Genomic DNA, 22,978 nt, shown 5'->3' with positions numbered 1-22,978 from the left:
CGATCTTACTACTGCACCAGGGAGGTTGTCAATAAAGAAAGGACAAGACTCATTAGAGCCTCATAGCTTTAGTTTTATGTTTACGTAATTAATGATCACCACTACATCATTGTTTGACAATCAGAAAGTGTACAATAGTACCCAATTTAAATAAATGACTTTGATTTTGACTTTAGAGTGGTCATGATTTTGAAAGGAAACCAACTCACAATTTTTCTAGCCTCTTCCCAAGTAGCTGCATATGTGGTTTGCAAAGTCAACTTCTCTGAAATTCTGTCCAGAGAGTCTTCCCACGACTCCTCTGATTCCAACCGTACATACACTCTCTCTCCATCCCATTTGGTAAAAGGTACAAATGGCCATCTATAGAATAGAATAGAATAAAATAGAATATATTTATATTCAAGTAAACTTTTACAATTTTTGGATTGTCTAAATATTTTACCGCTGGTTCGGAATGCTGTTCCTACCGAGAAGAACCAGCAAGAAACTCGGCAGTTGCTCTTTTCAAGCGTTCAATTTACAATTATGTACTATACTATACAAGCAATTGCAGCAACGTGCATTGCTGGAGTGAGGCTTTGTCTGTGGATATAGGCATTCCGAACCAGTGGTAGATGCTTTTGACGATTCGAAAGAACTTGTAAAAGTCTAATTGAATAAAAACATTTTGAATTTGAATTTGAATTTGAATTTGATAATATAACAATATCCCTGACTTTGGACTTTTGACATTATGAATATTGGTACTTATTCTGTGTGCAACTAAATTTTAGAGTATTTGCATCTTTTTATTACCAATGTGGTAAAATATTTGTGGTCAATTTTACTAATTCAATAAAACAACTCCATTGTAATAGGAGTGCTTTAAAAGCCTTTCTACAGTTAAAATTACAAACCTTGGTATGTTCCTCGTAAGGTTTTCTTTAACATTAAAGTTAGGTTTCTTATCAATGTAACCTCTACTAGCAGGTTCTGCCAACATCTGCCTTATTTTTCTGCCTTCAATAATCTTATTAATCAAATCCATGTCTATTTCTTCTTCAGTTTTTTGCTTTTTACTTGGCAATTCAAAATTATCAAAATCTATGTCATTAATGTCCCCAAATAAGTCCTCAGCTGTGCGTTTATTTGATGCATTTTCATTTATTGGAGTAAGTATGTCTTGATTTGATACATTTACCGGAGTAAGTATATTTTGATTAGATACAATTCCTGAAGTATGTATATTTTCATTAGATACAATTCCTGAAGTATGTTCGTCTTGTCTTTGGCTTGATACATTATTTGGAGTAAGTACATCTTCCAAAGGTTGTAAACTTTGTGATAAACTTAATGAATTATTGTGGACTTGCTGGTTTTCTGTATTATTTAGAGATGTGGATATTTTTGTGGCTATTGGACTTGAAAAGTTGAGGCTTCTTTTGGCAGGATTTGTTTTTGCTCTGACTGGATTTGTATCTGAAATATTTCAGGCATAAAACTGATTAAAGGAGAATAAACAAATGTATTAGTATATGAAATCTAGAGATTTTTTCTAGCCAGCAATAAGGCAAAGTAAAAAAAATGTTTACTTAAAATTTAAAGTTTAAGTAAGTTTGATATTTACTGAGTTTTTATGATATTTTTCTGACCATCAGGTTTCTGTGAAATTGTTTGCTTGTGTTAATAAAGTGTGTAAATTAATAAATATGGGTGGGTGGGATGGGTTATCCATCTAAGTTTCACACGATTTGTAGGGTCATGCCTAACCCTAACTGGACCAGCATTATAGTGGACATTAATGAGTTAGGTATGTCTCTCTTTTATAGTAGCCCATAAGTGTGTGTTGTAAAATAGAATAGAATGCTTATATTCAAGTTAACTTTTACAAGTGCTTTTGAATCATTAAAATAATTTACCAAAATTAGAGGACGATATAGGAGGAGGAAGTCTATTATATTATCATCCATGATAATGCTTCCTAAATTTCTATCAGATACTTTCTTTAAGGTTATTTTGTCATAAATATCATAAATATTACGTTTGTACCTGTATCGTCATCCATTTCGCGTAGCAGTTCAAGATCATCCGCGTACATGAGCTCATACTCTTCATCAGGGTCAGGATAATCACCCATTTTATCTTTTTTATTGGAATACTATATATTATTTATAAACTTTTTGGTCGCCACTTGCACTCCCTATTGAACTGTATTTAAAAGAACTGTAAAAACTTTACGTATAATATTGCAGTTGAAACTTAAACTATTTGTAATACGTTTCCCTGATTTTTACGATTTTTTTAACAAGTAAACAAATCTCAAAACATTTCAACTCCGACCGCCAAAATGGAAAGATTAAAATAAACGTCAAAGGCATGTCAACCTCAAAAATTTTTTTTTCTGTCTCTTATGGCTTTACAAAGATTAGCCAATGTCAAGTTTGTAGTTATTTGTAACAAGTTAGTTAAACTATACAAGTATGGACCCCGTCTGTGCTGGCGCTCGCCGACATATGCACGGCACCCCCTTAGAGCGCCTTCCAGTCAGTTTTAACAAAAAAAAAAACACTCCAAAAAGGCAGAGCACGCCCGCCAGCCAACCCCACCACAGACGAAGTCCACCTCAAAATATGTCTAATGTCAATGCCATTGTCATGATGTGGGAATGGTAATACACTAGGACAGTACACTTACCACACAAACCATTAAACTCGGAAATGTAATTCGAGATCAAAAATGTAAGTAAAGAAATGTCACTGTCAATTTGACAATTCTAGGGTAGGTAAGGTACTCAACATTTTTTTAGATCGTTTTTAGACAATCCAATTATAATCCTATTTTAATACATAATAAAATAAAAGGTTTTAATTTTTATTAACAAGAGACTAATTTATTCTATAGCATTTAGGTTACAACAAGGGAAGAAAGCATGTAGATAATAATAATTAATTAGTATAAGAGCCACGTGTACCTAACATTAAACGAGGTACAAATACTTAGAATTTCAATTTGAAAGCCGAGTTACTAATTACCGGGTGTTTGTCAGTTAACCAACGAGTCAAATAATTAATTATTATCTAATACTACCCACCTTTTACCGTAGTAAGTTGAAATAAATAGTATTGGCGAAACAATAACAACTTTTAGGGTTCCATACCTCAAAAGAAAAAAAGAAACCTATATAGGATCGCTTTGTTGTCCGTTTGTTTGTCGTGTCTGTCAAGAAAACCTGTAGGGTACTCCCGTTGACCCCGAATCATGAAATGTGGCAGGTAGGTAGATCTTATAGCACAAGTAAAGCAAAAAATCTAAAAATCGTGCATTTGTGGTTGATACATTTTTTTTTCATGTATACATATAAATTACATTAACTTGCAAAGTTCAACATAGAGGTCCGATGTAACTTGTACGATGGTATAAGAACCCTTCGTATGTTAGTCCAGCTCGCACTTAATTGGTTTTTTGGGTAGGTATAAATTTTGTTTGACTCCCACTACGGAAGCTGGAGCGAGTCATCTTTTATTATGATGCAATTCCTTTCTTAAAATCCTAAATGTTTATGATATGAAGCCAATATCAACTTTAATAATAGAGCTTGTTGTTTGACATTATGTTTTTTTATATACTTACCAAGAAAATAAAACACCATAATTATTGTATATATACGAAACTTTTTTAATAATATTAAGGTATATTTACAGTAGGTTAATTAACAAACGTGAGTTAAGTACATGAATAATTAGAAGAGGTACCTGAATTGTATTACCTTTGAATGCATGCACACTTCCAAATATCGAATTACAATTAAGAGAGATCATATTATGGACCAGTTACTCAAACATCGGGGCTTGTTTCTTATTTTAATAAGTAGGTACATATATTTTACTAAGATAATTGGAATGTACATCACAATCTTAACTATCTTTCAGAAACAAGTTTAAAAACCAAGTGGCAATAAATACGTAAAAATGGATAAAGTTAAATAATATTTTACTTGAAATAAGTAGCAAATGTGAAAAGTGAAAACTTGTTTTAAGTTTTATTAATCTAGACATAGGGACTATAAATTGGTATTTTTCCTAGCTTGGTTTTCCTAAACAGTAAACCTACCTAGTTATTGAAAGTTCGTCAAATTCATAAGGCTACTTTTTTTCGACTGACCTGCAATTATTATTCTTAACATCTAAAAACTAGTTGCTTATTATTATTTGAAATTAAGGATCATTTTTATCAGCCACATGGTATGTGGGTTAATGACTGTCATTGAAGTATTTATTAGACTCATAAATAAGCGTTTTCGTCGGTATCATGATATAATATTTTAATCGTTTCCAATAGTTCACCTTATCAACAAGCATTACCAACAATTTTAAACTTACGCATTCATCAGTCGAGCATTTGTAATTTCTATACCAGAAATATAGAACATGGCTAACAATATTTGCCATGAATACCATACGTTTTAAGATTTAACGACTAGATTATTCCCATTTACCTCTTATTTCTTAAAAGTATAGCTCCAACAGATTTCTGTGAATCATTCTTACATCAAAATAAAATGAATTGACGAACAATAACAATAACTCCTTAAAAATTACTTCAAATGAATATAAAAAATATTAAAGATTTTTGTTTTAGTGAAGACGGCATCAAAAACTCGTTTACCAGTTAAAGATATTATTAGAAATTAATTCAACTTAATCAACATCTTAATTAATCTAATACCTTAAAACTAAGCCCAAATCAATACGTGCCACACCGCAGCGCATTGCATTCGCATTACAACTCGTTTATATATATTATTGAGTATACGTACCTATTAATTAACTTTATCGTACGTTTTATTGTTATTTCTCAATTTACGCAACACATATAGTTGATAAAATATGCTAATGAATGCGATGCGGTGCGATCCGTCAAATTGTGTGCGAACCTTAAACGTAAGATTCCTTAACTATTACAACAAATAAAAATTGCAAAAATTAAAATAGGAAAGTATAACAAAACAATGTTATAACACCAATGCGAAGCTAAGTATAATATAATTCAATAAACATCACAGACATCTACTTTACCCAATCGTAAATGAGTTTGGAATATTTTTTTGAGATTCTTTTTTTAAATCAGTAAATACTTTCTATTATCTTATGACATTCACTTGACTAAACAATCTTAATTCTACGACACTCGGTAAGTTCAATAAAAGCTAGTTAAAAATAGTGCAATTTTTCCTATCTTTACAACGATAAGCATAACAAATTACGAAATTCTGCAAAGACACTAAGTTTATGAATGAAATTCAGATTTCGACATGCAGTTCAAAAACACAATTTTGTGTGTACAATTTAATCTAGCCAATAATCCAGCTAACCTACACAAAGTCCATTCTCCAGTAGGAGCTCAGTCTGGCCAGTTTTCTACGCTTTAGATTAATTTTTCGTAACCGACTTTAAATGCAAACTTACTTTGCAACTTGCTTGCAAATAAGCTTTAGGGGCATCTGAAACAGTAGGCAAGTATATATTTTTAATGTAAGTTAACTATTTTTTAGTTTTATTTAATCAACCGAGTGCCTTGCCAGGCGTATTTTAACACCTGCCGGTCATTTGTCTAAACTAGACTAATATTTAGTACTTAATATAGGTATTTTAATCGTTATAACTGTACAAAACGCTTAATCATTCGCAAAATTTTACCTAGTTTTATTATATTATATGTACGCCATTTGCTTTAACATTCCGCTTTGAGCCGGCCATACTTACGTACACATTTTAGAAAGGTTTACCGGAGTGATAACCAATTTCCATATTTATTAGCTAAGTAGTGAGTCAAGTTATCAAGCAAGTAAACTTGCTACTTGCAAACAGACACTAAGCGATGCTAATAGCACAGTTCACTCTGGCGATGCTGTATAAGGTAATTTCAGACGGTTCATTCATATTGTGTTCAGACGTTTCATTTTCGAGTGAAGGATGTCGAATGGAAACATAAACAAAACAAAATGAAACGTCTGAACCACCATAAATCGCCAAATCAGCAATATTTAAAAACTCGCTACATAACTAACTTGCGTGTAAATCCAACTTAAGAGTAACCATCGACAATGCAACTCTTCAAATACAAATAAGGACAACGTTATACAAAAGAAAAAGACGCGCTTACAGCGTTTATCTCTTTCTAACATATAGCTCTATTTCTTTAAAATATTGTACAGGGATTCCCATGTGATTCCGCTTTTGATTGGTGACTGAAATACGACGGTGTTGCCGCGTTATTGCATCCTCCCGCCTGCCAGATATTTTTTCTAATATCATCTAACTATATGGCATACAATCATTCACTACATTTACGAAACTCTTATCTTACTAACTAACCGCTGCGCTATTGGACTAGAACGTCGCTGCAAGACTGCAGCCTGAAACACAGACTAAAGGAAAAAGAAGAACGGAAACTTATAAAAATTAACGATACTTGAAGAGCTGATTGCTATGTATACCGCTCGGCCCGAGCACTACCTTCACATACGGCAATCTAACAATATAAACAATATACAAAATTTTACCAAAAGTGTGTGCAACAGATTCAGCTTTCAAGAATAATATAATTCCGGAAATCGAGATGCAATAATTTTCACAAAGGGGTCGTCCCTCAATATTAAAAAAATATATATATAAAAAACGAGCTGAACTGAGAACCACTTCCATTTTGGAAGTCGGTTAAATAAGGATCCAACCCACACATAGTTAGTTTTAAATATCGTGTGGGTTGGAAATTAGCAAAAAGGATTTTGCTAATTTCGTTCAATAATGGAAAATATTTTTGGTTTGTTCGCAAGATTTCATCCATCATTTTCCTTTAGTCTGAGCTAGTAAATTAAGATTACCAGACAATTACCTACAATACACAGACATACAATAAATTACAGCAAGACTATTCAGAATAGGTGAACATTTTCTTTATGTTTAGGCTTTTTGTCCTTTCTCTATGTTTGTAGAGCTCGAGAGTCAAGTTTCGAGAGTTCGTTTAGAAAATACCCGTGAATCCTAAAAAATCCTTAAAAAAGGGTATTTTGCCCTTACAGTAAACTAGTAAAAACTATTAAAAATGATATTTAAGGTCCGCTTTGATTTAAGTAGCGTTTAATGTTTAGGTAGTCGTCCCACCACCGACGAGGAAGCGATTAGCTATCGACTATTTTTTTCGCTCAAGAAGCGTACAATCGATGTATGATTCCGAGTCAAAAAAAGAGAAATATATTAATAGTTGATTGCTGACCGTGCACACTGTTGGTGAGAACAGAGAAAGAGATATCAAAGAAAAAAATGTCGCTCAGCGAAGGCCCTTTAATGCTCAAAACACTCGCGCAGTAAGCGCAGGAATTAAATGTGCGTCTCGGCCGCCTAGTCGAGCGAGTACTCGCACATACGCTCATAGCCCAGCAACATAACTATTCCAAATACGCACTCGCTTCTCGTTGCTTACCAACTAATTTCTAATTTTTAGCTCAACTCGTTTCTCGCTAATCGTTGGTGGTTAGACAAATGCCTTAAACTGGTCACTAGAGTTGACATTCATCTTATAATATTACGAACCACAAGTAACTAGTATCAAAATATGGTACGCAGTGGAAACTAGTATACAATAGGCCCAATCCCCTTTTAATTGGAGCGGAGAGTGTTCAGTCGACCAATCAGATTCTTAATAGATGACGTGAAAAATGATAACGTCATTTTTAAAAAATCTGATTAGCTGATTAAACACATCTCTTCGCTTCTCCTAGGTGCAAAACGGGCCTTTATGAAACTCGCATACAACAAGTTTTATAGCGAAAATTGTACACTCGAGGCTCAGACGTGTGACAGGAGATTGGATAGAGCGAGGGTCATTTTAATATTTTGATAGTACCCACAAAATAGAATTAATTTCGGCAATCAATACACTTGATAAAGTCAGTGTGTTGCATGTCTAGGCGCACACTAATAATAATGTTATCTCACTTGCACTAAGGTGCCAATCTTCTTTCTACTTCGTGCGCATTCTTCATTCTGGACCAAGAGTTTGTGGAAAATTTTGAGATACGCCTAGATAATTCATAAAAACTGAACGTTTGTGATAACTGATAACGTAGTATGCATACTCTAGTAGAGTAGGTCACTTTACTAGACTACGAAATTCTGTTTTTACTAGAGTATGAAAATTTAAACCTACGTCTACCAGCGGGCCCTCGGTGGCGGTTACAAAGTCAAACAAACGGCTTTAATCAACTAGGTAACTTAGCCAAAATTTTCCAAAACTTTCTCAGTACCTATTCGGAATTTGCAATGTTCTTTTACCACAGTTAATCTATGTGATTAGGTATATGTTTTGATTTCCATACTTCGTTTCACCTGTGAAGGTGAAAACAAACTATACAGTGTCGTAACGTGTCGTGATCCGACAAATGTGAGTCATAAACTCATAATTGAGAATTATTTATGAAGACTTGGATCAACTTTACAAGGATACTTAAACAGATTTAGATAAATTTTTAATGCTATCACTTTTTGCCAAACGCATTATGCTCTTGTCAAAAAGCAACTGCATTAAAAAATTAACCAGATAGCGCACTGAAATCCTAACGCTTGAGGCGTACTTGAGTACAATACGACACATCACGACACAGTAAATAATATCTTTTGTCTGTGATAATTTTTTTGTTCGCGTGCTAACATTTCTGATATATTCTTGTTTTACTATTAAGTTTATATTTTAAGCCCATTTTGTTTCCGGCTATGGTTTAAAAAGCCTTGGTCAATCATAACAAAGATACAGAGCAAATAAATTAAATTAACTTTTAAATGTACAGTTCTCGTCACGAAATTTGAAGCTGCTTGGCAATCATCTTACTTATTCTGGGTCTATGTTTCAACTTAGGACCATAGCAGACACGATGCTTTTAGCATCAGCGATCGGCGTTCAGTTGCTTTTTGGAAGTTCAATGCCACGATTCAACGCTCCACTCCGCACACAATATATTCTACAGTCGTCGCGATCAAAATAATTTTATTTATTATTTTAATACAGCGATCTAATTAATACAGACAGTCGTCAAAACGTGATACAGTATCTAAACAATCGCTAAAACGTGCGATTTCAATACAGCAATCGAACGCAGAAAGTCTAAAAAACGCGATGTAGTCGCAAAATAGCCGCTCGCTGATGCTAAAAGTATCGTGTCTGTTATGCCCCTTACTTGACGAGTATACATAAGTTTAACTTTGGACAAATTGTGGACAACAATCACCTTCTCTCAGACTTACAATACGTTCACACACCCAACATACCAAGACTAGTATAACGGTATACCTAGATCGCAATTCGGTTCTAATTTATTTTATCAATTTACCTATACGTTTGATTAGTCGTCCATTTGACAATCGACGATTGACCAAGAGCTTCCGTAGTTAAAAGCCGACATCAAACTCTGCTCGGTCGGTCGGTCAGTGCTAGTCTAAGCACAGCGACCTCTGTGTGTCAGGCAGCCGAGATAGCGTGCGGGGGTGCGGGCGCGGGGTGCGGAGGTGCGGGGGGAGGGGTGTCGACAGCCCCACAAGCCTTCAACTCGGTGAAAACCTCCGTAAAGAACCCTGGTTCGGAGTTAATTCTTAACATGTTAAACGACAGTCTGTCAACAATTAAAAGGCATCGGTCCCAGAACTTATCCTTGGAGTCTTCGACTAGGAAAGGTTTCAGGGGGTATGAAATCTCGTTCCCCATGTAGGAGTAGGAGAGGTAGAGGCAGGTCAGCACGACGGCCTGGAGTTCCTGCGGGCGCGCTATCCGCTCTCCGTCCACCAGCTCCCGGACTAGCATGTACACGAAGACCACGTTTGCCGGATTGATGAACGCCACGTCCTGAAATTAGACATATTTTGCGATTAAACTCCTGTTAAACTTATCTTTGATAAATCTATTCTTCTGTCGTTAATCTGAGGTCAGATCAGTAATTAGATGGGCGCTCCTGGGTAGTCTAATATCAATCTGATATATCTGTTAAAAAAGCAACAACGGGGAACAAAGATCTTTGCCACTTGGTCATTCCAATACCAAGGCAACGATATTTTAATAGGCACTAAAAATGAGTATGACAGATTCGGCCGCATCGAGCGGATCGAAGAGATCTCTTCTTACGAATTTTACTGGGGCACCCGATTCTACTATGGTTATTCGCATTTTAGTAAAGGTAGCCCTTGCGCCTCTTTGCGGATCTTGAGGCTGTGTAGAAAGACCGTTGCATATTGAATATTTTCCACCATAGTGCATCGTATCAAAGTTCTTGCTATACTTGGCAGTCTTTCTTCAAATGTCCTTGATGTAGACAACTAGAGCATAGTTATTATTTTTATCAAGATATTATATCCAATTTCTTTTACCTTGAAGTGACTCATAAATATCTTGATATTGATCGGTATGATAATTGTATTAGGACAGAACATGTGTCCCGTAAAGTACGCCTTTGTTCAATATTTTACAATACATACTAGGGTTACCACGCAGCATATTTTGAAAAGTGAAAATTGTAACGTTTATTTTCCAAACAAAAACGTGACCCAAATACATATTATAATACCCGCGATATCGATAAGTAAGGTTTTGGTTTTTATAAAAACCCAAGGTAACTTTGATTTTCCGGGATAAAAAGTCACCTATGTCCTTATAATGCAAGCTATATCTGTATCTTTCATCAAAGTCGGTCAAGCCGTGAAAAGCTAGCAGACAGACATATAGACACACTTTCGCATTTATAATATTAAAGTGTTTACCACAGGTTTGCTCTGAAAGATATATTATGATAATACAATATGTTATGCTGTATAATATAGTCTAAGCTGATGTAAAACTCACTTATAACCAACAAAAGTCCGACGAAAATATTTCCTGGATAGAAAGCAGGGACAAAAAAATATTTATAAAGAACTAAATGTCAAGTGTAACACTAGTTTGTAACAAAGTAGGTACAGGTACCTACCTAAAATTTTTTGTTGACAAAAAACATGATGTTTAATTTATTACCTCACTAAATCTACTTGTACCATATTTCTTTACGGAGCTGAGACGTGGACTCTTAAAGGTGCTGACAAAAAAAGGATCGATGCTTTTGAGATGTGGTGTTGGCGACGCATGCTCAACATATTATGGACTGAACATCGAACCAACGTCTCAATACTTAAACTTAAGATAAAGATGAGGCTAGCTAACATCTGTCTGCGGAGGACCCTTGAGTACTTCGGTCACATCGCAAGGAAGAACGCCAGCAATATTGAAAAACTCATGGTCACTGGTAAGATCGAAGGAAAGAGACCCCGCGGACGTAGCCCGAGACGTTGGTCAGACCAAATAAAAGAAGCGGTCAACACACCCATCTGTGATGCAATCCACGCGGCAACAAACAGAGAGCAATGGAAGAACATCTTAGCAAGGATTGCGTCAAAGGGGAGCCACGATCCTCAAAATTGAGGAAACGACGCAGGAAGAAGAAATCTACTTGTAAAGGTAGCAGGTGACAACCCTATATAATTGGTGCCTATTTAACTTTTCAATGTGAGGCAGTAGGTAAACAACCATCCCTACGTAAGTAGGTAACTTAAGTGAACAAGTTCTGACATACTTCGTCAATTTAATTTACATGCCTAATTCTGTGTGAGTCCTAATTATGCGAGTAGTGATTTATTTAAGTGCTCTATCAAAGAAATAGAAATACAAGTGTAAATTAAAAATTTATAACACCCCCGACTTGGACTATTCCGCGCCTACGATCCACAGTATCCGAGTAGGTATCCGAGTTTTCCAAAACATCATGATGTTCAAATAAATAATTATGTATCTAGGCAACGTCCATCTTGACAGCTTGACATTTGTCAATTGACATAATATTATGAACCTAACGGTTATCTAACCTTCTATTCTACAAGAAAACTAGAAAAGAGCTGATAACTTTTAAACGGCTGAACCAATTTTTTTGGATTATAGCTAAGAACACTCTCGATCAAGCCACCTTTCAAACAAAAAAAACTAAATTAAAATCGGTTCATTCGTTTAGGCGCTACGATGCCACAGACAGATACACAGATACACAGATACACAGACACACAGATACACACGTCAAACTTATAACACCCCTCTTTTTGGGTTGGGGGTTAAAAAAGATTTTTACTCAGAATTCAAATAAGCTTTTACAATGCTTTTGAATCGTCAAGTAAACCTCCTCCGGACACCCCTTTACACGAAACCCCTATACCGACATATTTTTGTTATTATCTTATACACAAATGAATAACCAAGCCGTTGTGTACACGGCCTAAAATTGTAACTACCTACACATAGTAGATATTAGCTAAAAATCCAAATTATATCAATGTTTACATACACTGAACCTGAAGTCTGAACCTCAATTCGGAAGGTCCATATCACAGAATTCTAAATAGGGTAGGTAATAGAAATGACATCTGATTTAATGTCATAACACACATTTTTAGCAACTTCATCCATCCATTCATTAGCTTGAAGCCTCCATTGCTTGACGACAGCCTCATGGAGAGCGACACCTGCGCCACCAAACACCACACACGACCCTTGATCTTCTTCATCCATCCACTTTTCACCACTTTTTTAGGTCAGCACACTCCATTTGCATGGTTTTTCCACTTCAGAACGCATCCATTCCAACGGTCATCTGTTTTTCGACGAGCAACTTACTCATCCAGAAATAATTCGAAAGCAGTAAGCACATAAATTATCTTTAGCCCTCTATTCACAATGACGCGCATAGATATTTCACTACATACCTATTTACCACTTCTTTACTTATTCTAAATTCTATGGTCATTACGAAATCCCTTCCGACAGCGATATTCCCTAAGTGCTCGACTCGGTTGAACGCAGAGTAAACAAAGAGAAACAAGAACGTGTACAAAAGATTGTGTTACTAATAAACGGGTCTGAAAGGCAAAGAATTGAAATGTTATGAGAATGATTGAGTAGGTACCCTCAATTTTCAAACCTTTCGCGAATTTGATTTAATTGCTGATTGTGTGATGAATACTGAAATCTCTCTCTCAAAAATAAATAAGGGGGGGGGGGGGGACAGACAGACAGACAGATAGATAGATGGCCTTATTGCTTAGAGCAATCTTCACCAGGCAACCTTTGACGAAAGAAGAGACTAGGCGTGTTGGGTAGCTGTAGTAGTATAGATATTACAGAGGCGAAGAAAAATGTTTCAGAAATCTTCTGTGGTTAAGTAGTAGGTAGTTGTAGAGCTGAAAATTGAAAGGTGCGGATAGGAAGGGAGAAAAACCGCGAGCGTCTTTGTTTCATGAAAAGTATAATGAGCAGTTTTAAAGATGGCGCCTTTGTGTCGGTTGGAATATAGAATCAAGTTTCTTATTTCATTCTCTCTTTCATGAAAGGCAGCGAATGTAGGTGAAGTTTTGACGAGTTTATTGCCGCAGTGGTGTGCATTGTTACTTTGTAATATACCTAACCCCCCGTCCACACACTGCCCGTGTGGCATGGGAGGGAGCGAGGAACGGAGGCAGAGACGTAGTGTGTCCGCGTTACTCGCATGGTCCTCGTTTATGCCCATCGCTCCCTAATTTGTCGGTAAGTATGCAATGGCGCGCATGCTGCCACAGTTTCGACGTCCATCGTGTTGTAAAGGCAAGCGACCTAGTGCAGCGTGTCATTAATTTAATTGTGCGAGTAGAGCAGTGTGTGGACGCACAGTAAGAAAGTAAGAGTTCTCGGGTTCGATTCCCTTGAGTCCTGATTGGCTTAAGAAGATTTTGACGTGACAACGTCTTATAATTCGATAGAGCCGGCTGCACGCACGAAAAAACATGACTCATGCGGCGTTACCGAGGTAACGCCGCATGAGTCATGTTAACGAACGTAAGTAACGAGGTAAGGCTTGAAGTGCAAGCGAGAGCGCGGAACGAGCGACAAAGAAGCACAATCGGCCTTTGTTGTCACGTTCAACTATCGTCAGTAAACCGACTTTACAGACAACCAATTTTTTTTTTTGAGATATATATAGCTCTGCCAAAGCGAGGAAATGAGGACATCAGTAGTAGGAGAACCAGAGTAATACAATGAGTGGCGAAACTGAAGTGGCAATGAGTGGGGCACATAGTTGGGGTTTCAAGATGCTGAAATGGTGACCTTGCAAGTCGCACCGGGAAGCTCAGTTTTGGAAGATCTCCACTAGGTCGACAAACGACGTCAAACTAGTCCCAAAGAGTCGGTGGATACATGCAGCGGAAGACAAGGCATGTGGAAGTTCCTACAAGAGACCTATTTAAAAAACCGGCCAAGTGCGAGTCGGACTCGCGTACCGAGGGTTCCGTACTCGGGTTTTTTTTTCGACGATAAATCAAAAACTATTATGGATAAAAATAAATAAAAATCTGTTTTAGAGTGTACAGGTAAAGCCCTTTCATGTGATACCCCAGTTGGTATAGTTATCTTACTTTGAAAATTCAAACACAATTTAATTAATTTTTTTAACGATTATACCACCACAGATTCACGATTTTCGGGTTTATTCCTTTACTTGACCTACTTGCCTGTCAAATTTCATGGTTCTAGATCAATGGGAAGTACCCTATAAGTAGATTTTCTTGAGAGACACGATGGACAGACAACAAAGTGATCCTATAAGGGTTCCGTTTTTCCTTTTGCTTTTCATGACTAATACTCCCCTTTCCCCTCCAATTAAGCGTAAAGCTTGTGCTATGAGTTGGTACGACAATAGTGCAACGGGTGGAATTCGAACCGCCGACCTTTCGGAATTCAGTCCGCTTCTCAACCGTTGAGCTATCGAGGCTCTATGTCCACCAGTAGCCGACTATCGGTTGACAATGATGACGTGGTCTAAGTTTGTGTACAAATATTCAAATTTTATTTAGTTTGTTCAATTACGACAACAGCAATAGGTAAGGTAGTTATAACATTTTGTATCGATGAGTTAATTAAAACAATTACCTCACTTCTATTATTATTTGGTTGCGTATTGATTAGCATGCGCATTTTCTTTAATGGCTTCTCTTTACAACACAAAGTCACAAACCCCTTGATCACGCTATACCTCCATCTCGCTCTAAACAAACCGTCGCTGGGCATTTTACATAACACGACTACGTTACGATAATAATTATCGTACAAGTACCTAACAAACTTGAAACCAGCTAATTTAGACCACCCCGGCAAGACATTTTTGCAGTTTCTGAAATCCTCGGGTGAATTTGTTGTTCCAATATTACCCTTATCTTACCCTTTTGTTAAAAGAATCTTGAAATTTTAGTTCACAAATTGCAACATAAAAAAATTATTGATTAGGTTGGTAGGTACTTATAATTTAGAAATCGAAAGTTATATCAATTAATTGAATTATTTGGATTACTGTTGTAGAAGAAAGAAACGTAGTTCGTTTGCATGTAGTTTAGCTTGTTATGATTATTTATAGACTACCTTTTCACCGGAACTGTTCAACAAATGTATGTGTAACCAATGCAATCAGCATATTTTCATAGCTTAACTCTTCTGGAAAAGGGTTGAATGAGCAGTAGGTACTAAAAAAGATGTTGAAAAAGTAAAAGCTATTGTACTGGCCACTTTGACATAGGTAAACAGATAGGTAGACCGACATTAATCGCACAGTTGTAGTGGAACCTGTACATAGAGAGAACGAACTAAAACGAACAAGAAAGTTACGTATAACTTAACACGAACATCATCATCATCATGATCAACCTATCGCCGGCCCACTACTGAGTACAGGTCTCCTCGGAACGAGACTGGTTTAGGCCATAATTCACCACGCTAGTTAAGTGCTAATGGGCAGAACACACGAACACACGATCCCCTTGATCCAACGACACGACAAATCGTCGCGTAGTCGTAAAGTGTAAATAGTGTTCATTCACCAAGACAGCAAGGCGAATATCGATTGAGGGGGCGCCCGCTACATTCATATTGAATGAACGTAGCCCCGCTGTTTAAGGTGAAACATCATCCCATCACGTTGAGTAAGAACCTTATCTATCATGCCGTCAAATATTTAGGACAGACTTTACACTTGTGGCATCAGAGATCAGCAAATATGTTGTACTAAGTATGCAAATTGAGAGTGGGTATCTTTTTGCGCGAAATATCCTTGCAATTAACCAAGAAGTTTAGGTTGTGACATAGACATGGTATAGATCTTTGGACACTTTGACGTTGCAAAACCAGACAACGTTATACTTATGGCTGGCATCTCAGATGCTACCATAAACCTGTCTCGTATAACTGATATAGAGAGAATAGAGAGAGAGCCAGCCAGAGCTTCGTAATTTTATAAAAGCTGATTAAACTTAAAAAATTTAAGGGTGTCTGACAGGGGGTTGCCATGACTATAAAGTGTCTGGCAATACATGACCTGATTTCTAATAGGTGTACTATTCCGAAGAAAATATAAAAAAATCACACTTTATAATTTGACGTAAAATATACTTACACCTTTTTATCTGTTATCTCCCAAAGCCACCATGATCCAAACATACGCATAATGCTAATATGCAGAGAAACTTTCAGCTTTTATAAAATAACAAAGGTCTGGCCCTCGCGGGCTCTTAGTCCATGAAACTTAAGTCTGTAAAGTTAAAGTGCGCTCCATAGATTCTGACTAGACGTCGTAAACAAATGTTTAGATAAGATACAAAAGCCAGGCGTTGACACGAAGAAAGTTTGCTGTTAAAATATGAGCTATAACCTATCAAGACACACGGTCGTTAAGTCAAGTTTTTATTTAACAAAATCCTTATGTGAGAATCCAAAAACATTTCAGAGCTATACAAAATTTTCTTAAACGATGTAAATATTTGTATCGTTTAAAAAAGCGGCTCCCTTCAATATGTATAGAAAGAACGTAAGCTCTGCTGCATCATCCAAATTAAGTATCTTAGGTAGGTATGTTTTGTATTGTCATGTCATGCCTTGAAATGTTTAGGACATACTATTCAAGATTCGTCCTTTTTAGAGCTAGAAAGCTAATACCTATGTTATCAACATACTTAATAGTTTTTACAGCTATAAATTGTATGGTATTTGGATGTATTAATTGATGACTCGGTTTTTTTTTTTGGTTCAATATGGGTTACAATACACCGTCCACTTTTCTCCGCATATCCGAAGATTGAAGGAGAGACAAAGCCATAACCACACCTTTTGTGCTAATAAGTAACTCCATTGTGAAATGACGGGAACAAGAAAGTATTGACCGTGTCGAGACTTACACGTGCCGTGGAAATCTTTATAATATTATGTTATCAATTTTCTTTTTTAAGAGGGGTCTCTCTGTCACTCGCTCCATACAAACGTACCTAGTTCGTCTCTCATTGGAATACTGACCAATCATACTAAATGCAATTTTGTAGAAACGTTCCGGGAGCTAATATCTATGCCTGTGGTTTTCCAGATTTCCGTTACAATATTCGGATCCAAAGTTACGCGGTCTTAAAAATTCACATACAAATCTTTGAGCCCTTGTAATTTTAAAACTACATATTTTTAGAAAAATCTAAAACACCACAGGCACATATTAGTTTCTAGAATATGTCTGCAAAATTTCATGGACTTTGGTTGCTTAATATTCAAATTAAATTGGGACTACGATTGTGTGGAGTAAGTGACGGAGAGAGCCCTGTTAAGTTCCGTTTCTACCCGATGGGTGGCAACGGGACCCTATAGGGATATTATCTACTCATGTGCTATTACTAAACCTCCGCTGGTCGTCCGTCCGTCCGTCTGACTGAAGACTGAAGACTGTATCTCGTGAACCGTTATAGGTAGACAGTTGAAATTTTCATTGAATATGTATGCAATAGAAATTGCCGCTATAGCAACAAAAATAAAAATTTGAAAATGACCGCCATGAAAATTAAAAAAAAACGGCCAAGTGCGAGTCAGACTCGCGCACCGAGGGTTATTATATACTCGGTTATTTTTTCGTCATTTTGCACGATAAATCAAAAGCTATTATGCATAAAAATAAATAAAAATCTGTTTTTTATTTATTATTATTAAATAGAATGTGAATCTGAAGCCCTTTCATATAAACCCCCACTTCGTATAGTTATCTAACGTTGAAAATTAAAACCCTTTTTTCTTTTTTTCTGTGATTTAACCACAAATTCACGGTTTTCGGATTTATTCCTTTACTTTTGCTATAAGACCTACCTACTTGCCTTTCATGATGCTAGGTCAACGGGAAGTACTCTATAAGTAGATTTTCTTGACGGACGGACGGACTTACGGGCGGACGGACGGACGGGCGGACGGACATACAGACAACAAACTCATCCTATAAGAGATCCGTTTTTCCTTTTGAAAGCAAAACGGAACCCTAAAAAGTGTTATTTCTAGTGCGATGGTACCTGGAACCCTTCATCTGCGAGTCCGACTCACACTTGGCCGATCTTTACACGTGCGACGGAAACGGTGATAATGGACCCAAAATAGCCTCATCGAAATAAATTAACGCGATTAGAATAATATCTATCTTGGACTGCTACCAGACACGATGATTATAGAGATTTCGATATGTCCGTGAAAAGATCGCCAAACTAAATATTTTAATGAACTCAAGTAAGAAGTGTTTACCTATATTTAAATATATATATCCTTGTTTGTGCAGTGTCAAGGTCTTAATATATGTGAGGAAATGCTATTAATTTATTAAATATCCCTTCCCTCCCCACTTTCACTCCCATTTCCCTGTTCACTTTTCCTTTCTTTTTCTCTTTATTGTTTTTGGTACAAATAAAAATAAATAAATGTTTTTTTGAATATACGTAGGGAGTATAGGGAACAGTGCTAAAAGTTATAAATAAATATGAGGTGTTTTTTTAAATATCAGACGTCCTCTATATAAAAGGAAAAGCTGAAAAAAAAATGGCATGCAGATACCAATTATGGCGTTGATATCCACTAAGAAAGAATTTTTTGAAAATTCAACCCCTAATGGGATAAAATACGGGTTTGAAGTGAAGTCCTCGCGGAAAAAGTCGTGGGCATAAGCTAGTAGGTATATTATAAAGTTAAACAAGGGCCTCTGAGGTGATTAGGTTAGGTTACCGTAATCGAACCTCTGAAGAATGACATAGCTATCTACCTAGGCTACTTTTTAACCCCCGACCCAAAAAGAGGGGTGTTGTAAGTTTGACGTGTGTATCTGTGTATCTGTCTGTGGCATAGTAGCTCCTAAACAAATTAACCGATTTCAATTTAATTTCTTTTGTTTGAAAGGTGGCTTGATCGAGTGTGTTCTTAGCTATAACCGAAGCAAATCGGTTCAGTCGTTTGAAAGTTATCAGCTCTTTTCTAGTTTTCTTATAGAGGTTTTTGTGTCGGGGGTTTTTAAATTTTGAGCTTTAATCTCTGAGTCCCCACGAGACGGGAAAGATTTACGCGTTCAAAATCTCGGACATTATCTATAAGAAGTTAGAACGACAAAGATGAATAAAATTATCTGCGAATTATCTTTATCTATTAACTTTTACTGATACTGTTTGCGAACTTTTTTATCTAATGCAATTTCATCACGCGAAGCAATGGTTTTTCTGTAAGTGGTAATGAACAACACGCGAAGTTTTAATAAGCCAAGCATAAGGTATGGTTCCGTAGGAACTATTTGACAATAAATCACTCGAGGAGGAAAACTACATATTTTTTTCGATTCACGCCTTTCATGTTCGGGAAGTACATATATCTACCTACCCAGCTTTTTTTAAATTTAATCATGCCTCTATGCAGCAGTAATCACACTAATTCACACTTTCACATCACACTAATATTATAAAGGCGAAAGTTTGTGTGTATGAGTGTGTGTGTGTATGTTTGTTTCTCCTTCACGTAAAAACTAATTGACGGATTTGGCTGAAATTTAGAATGGAGATAGATAATATCCTGGCTTAGCACATGGGCTACTTTTTATCCCGGAAAATCAAAGAGTTCTACGAGATTTCGAAAAAGCTAAATCCACGCGGACGAAGTCGCGGGCCTCAGCTAGAAAGTTTCTATGACTGTGTTATACAGACAGAAGTATACACGGACGTATGAAAGAAGGCCAGATGGACTTCTGTCTTTCTATGTTTCTGGACAGAAAGAATAAAAGTCCCATATTAAAGCACCTTCTTGAAAATTGCCTTTAGATTTCGCTACGTAGAAAGTAACATAATTTGGCAGGACAGTAATTAGTATTTGTATTTTGTACAGTGTCCATTTTACACAATGGTCATACAGAATTTACTTTAGTAAAAAATATGATGTTAAGTAAAAAATGAACAAGTTTTATTTTGTGGTCGGTTGCCTGTTTTAACCATAAAATGTCCGGAACCCTAAAATTTGCCGTAGCATTTCGCTATGTAAGTAACATAAAAACCATGGCAGGCCAATTAGTGTTTGCGCGTCTCGTAGGTAGGTATGTAGGTGAGCTCAGGCAGGTCTAAATAGGAAAATGACGTAGGAAATTCAATGATGCACTCGCAAAGTGGGACACGGTGAATTAAGTTCACCCGTGTAAGGCTTTCATAATATCATACCTAGATATGCACGAAAAACGACGGTTTTGTGCAATGTTAGAGCCTCAATAGCTCAACGGAAGAGCGAACTAAATACCATAAGCTCGGCGGTTCAAACCCCATCCGTTGCACTATTGTCATACCTATAAGCTTGCACAAGCTTTCGCTAGTTGGAGGGGAAAGGGGAATATTAGTCATGATTTAACATGGCTAATATATTTTTTTAAATGTTCTTTTTGACACAGGATACGGTGATTCAAAATTCAAAATATTTGAATCCCTTGATGTCAAAGTTTCTACTTTTACGTCAAGAGATTTCCATCAATACATAACAAGTTTAATTTTGTGGTTGGTTGCGTTGTATATAAGTATATAAAGGGATGAAAACTATTCTCACTCGCTGTGTCATATTTTTCATTGCTGGGAGTCAAATCGCCTGTTCATTAATCACATAGAAGTTTTCTTGGGACAATAATGCGGTGGGATCCCAGATCCAGAACCAAACTTTCTAAAACAAAATTTCTACTTGTAGGTTCAATGATTACCTATTATCATAATCTGTAACCAATAAGCTGGGATCAAAGGCTAAGTGTGCCCTCTGAGATAGGAAAGAAAATTTAAGAGGGCTCTCTCCGTCACTCGTTTCCACTCGTTTCATACAATCGTAGTTCCAATTTCATTTGAATATTAAGCAACCAAAGTCCATGAAATTTTGCAGACATGTTCTAGAAACTAATATCTATGTCTGTGGTTTTCCAGATTGCTGTTAAAATATTCGGTTTCAAAGTTACGCGGTCTTAAAAATTTACATACAAATCTTTGAGCCCCTGTAATTTTAAAACTAAATATTTTAAAAAAAATCTAAAACACCACAGACACAGATATTAGTTTCTAGAATATGTCTACAAAATTTCATGAACTTTGGTTGCTTAATATTCAAACGAAATTGGAACTACGATTGTATGAAACGAGTGGAAATGAGTGACGGAGAGAGCCCTGTTAAATCCTAACTAATTCGGATCTCCACGTCGATCGCCCATCCGTATACTGACTCGGGTCAGCATAGCTTACCCAGCTTAATCGGTGGATATGTGCTCTCACGACTAAGTCATACGTCCCTCAAAAGTTACTCGGGAAATAGGGTTACTGAAAATAAAAAAATAGGACGAATTTGTATAGTTGCTTCCGGGTCTACGAGAGGTCTACGAGAGGCCTACGCCAATGATCTACGCGGTTTACACATGCGAAAATGTAAACAAAAGGACTATATTATTATATTCTCTCTACACAAATACAGTAAACAAAAGTTCAAGTATCGAAAATAAAAAGAAATAAGTTTTAATTATTGAATTATTCGACTAATTATATTAAAATTCAATTGTAAAGTTTTCCTTTTGCAATGGCCTTTTCTCTCAAGAAAGTTCCGCAACGTAAATAAGTGTATAATTGATTAATTATTCCAATACCAATTCCCTGAGTGGGCAGTTTATTTAAAATGTACAACAATGCTCAGCGTTCGGGATTCTCTGAACATTGTACAATGTTGAGAAGATCGATACTTTGATAACGTTTTGTAACTGAATCTATTAGCTGATAAGTGATAATGTAAATTGTTTACAACAACACCGGCAACTTATAATCTACTTGTACATTGGATATTAATTTAGGAACAATACAATATTAACAATAGCATTATGTGTAAATGTCAGAGAATTTACTGTATAGGTTGCCATGGTTTGGCTGAGATAGTATAGCAGAAAAAAGATAATTTCTTTTATCTATTTGGCATGAAAACAAAATGGGAGAGTAGGTTGCAGCTTCCCACTGCACAGTGCTAAGGTCAGGACAAATACACAGCGGTGCGGCAGCGTCGCGTGACGGTAACTGCAGAGCAATAGCATCTGCCAATGTTGACAGTATTCGAGAGTCAAAACACAATAATGTTAGAGTAAAATGGACCTAAAATTCCTTGATTTAAAGCCATGCATTCAGTACCACCGAATTGTATTTCGCAAATTCGCTTAGATCGCTGGTTGTTGTAGATGTATGGACGAACTTGAGAGTAAAAACAAGGTATTCAAGGTCCATTACACTTTGAAATAAAAGTGTTTCGACGCTCAAATTCTATCAATGTTGGCGAGGAAATCGGATGCTAAACCGAATGGATGTCACACTAATCGTCTGCACATTATACAATTTGTAATACAAGACACTAAGAACACTGTCATACAGTTCCTTGTATTACAACTTTTAGGAGTCGCATCGAACACGTTCCCGCCACGCGTTGTGTGTGTCCAAGCCCTTACTTTACCGCAACACCCTACGTCACTTCCTGAGGGACAAAAATAACCCCGGAAATAAAGATTTATATGGTCAAAGCTTAACTTTCTTCAAGTTAG

At 36.4% G+C, this 22,978-nt stretch overlaps 3 protein-coding genes across 5 annotated transcripts in view; all 3 read right to left on the bottom strand.

Moving 5' to 3' along the window:
* LOC123873516 (chromosome transmission fidelity protein 18 homolog) overlaps positions 1–2,352 on the bottom strand; it is a 40,645-nt gene extending 38,293 nt beyond the window's left edge. Inside the window, exons 1-4 of one of the 3 annotated variants that reach the window (XM_045918371.1) lie at positions 2,032–2,352; positions 1,258–1,461; positions 900–1,224; positions 210–363 (exon numbers count right to left, since the gene is read on the bottom strand). In XM_045918371.1, the coding sequence (XP_045774327.1) occupies positions 210–363; positions 900–1,224; positions 1,258–1,461; positions 2,032–2,119 (771 nt within the window). In that variant the 5' untranslated portion in view covers positions 2,120–2,352. Of the gene's footprint in view, positions 1–209; positions 364–899; positions 1,462–2,031 lie in introns of all 3 variants that reach the window. The other 2 variants (XM_045918372.1, XM_045918370.1) reach the window with 2 other exon arrangements.
* Positions 2,353–4,061: 1,709 nt separating this feature from the next.
* The window catches only part of LOC123873525 (cyclin-dependent kinase 5 activator 1), a 20,974-nt gene continuing 2,057 nt past the window's right edge, over positions 4,062–22,978 (bottom strand). The window contains exon 2 of the mRNA XM_045918383.1: positions 4,062–9,876. Coding sequence (XP_045774339.1) covers positions 9,496–9,876 — 381 coding nt within the window. The 3' untranslated portion in view covers positions 4,062–9,495. The remainder of the gene's footprint in view (positions 9,877–22,978) is intronic.
* Positions 19,544–22,978, bottom strand: part of LOC123873532 (eukaryotic translation initiation factor 4E-binding protein) — a 23,269-nt gene continuing 19,834 nt past the window's right edge. Inside the window, exon 3 of the transcript XR_006797701.1 lies at positions 19,544–19,558. The gene's annotated coding sequence lies outside the window, so the exon portion shown is untranslated. The remainder of the gene's footprint in view (positions 19,559–22,978) is intronic.

Source organism: Maniola jurtina, chromosome 17 (assembly GCF_905333055.1).
Source record: "Maniola jurtina chromosome 17, ilManJurt1.1, whole genome shotgun sequence".
Taxonomy (NCBI): Eukaryota; Metazoa; Arthropoda; class Insecta; order Lepidoptera; family Nymphalidae; genus Maniola; species Maniola jurtina.
The sequence above is the reverse complement of the archived record's forward strand: the minus strand, read 5'-3'. Positions and strand labels throughout refer to the sequence as shown.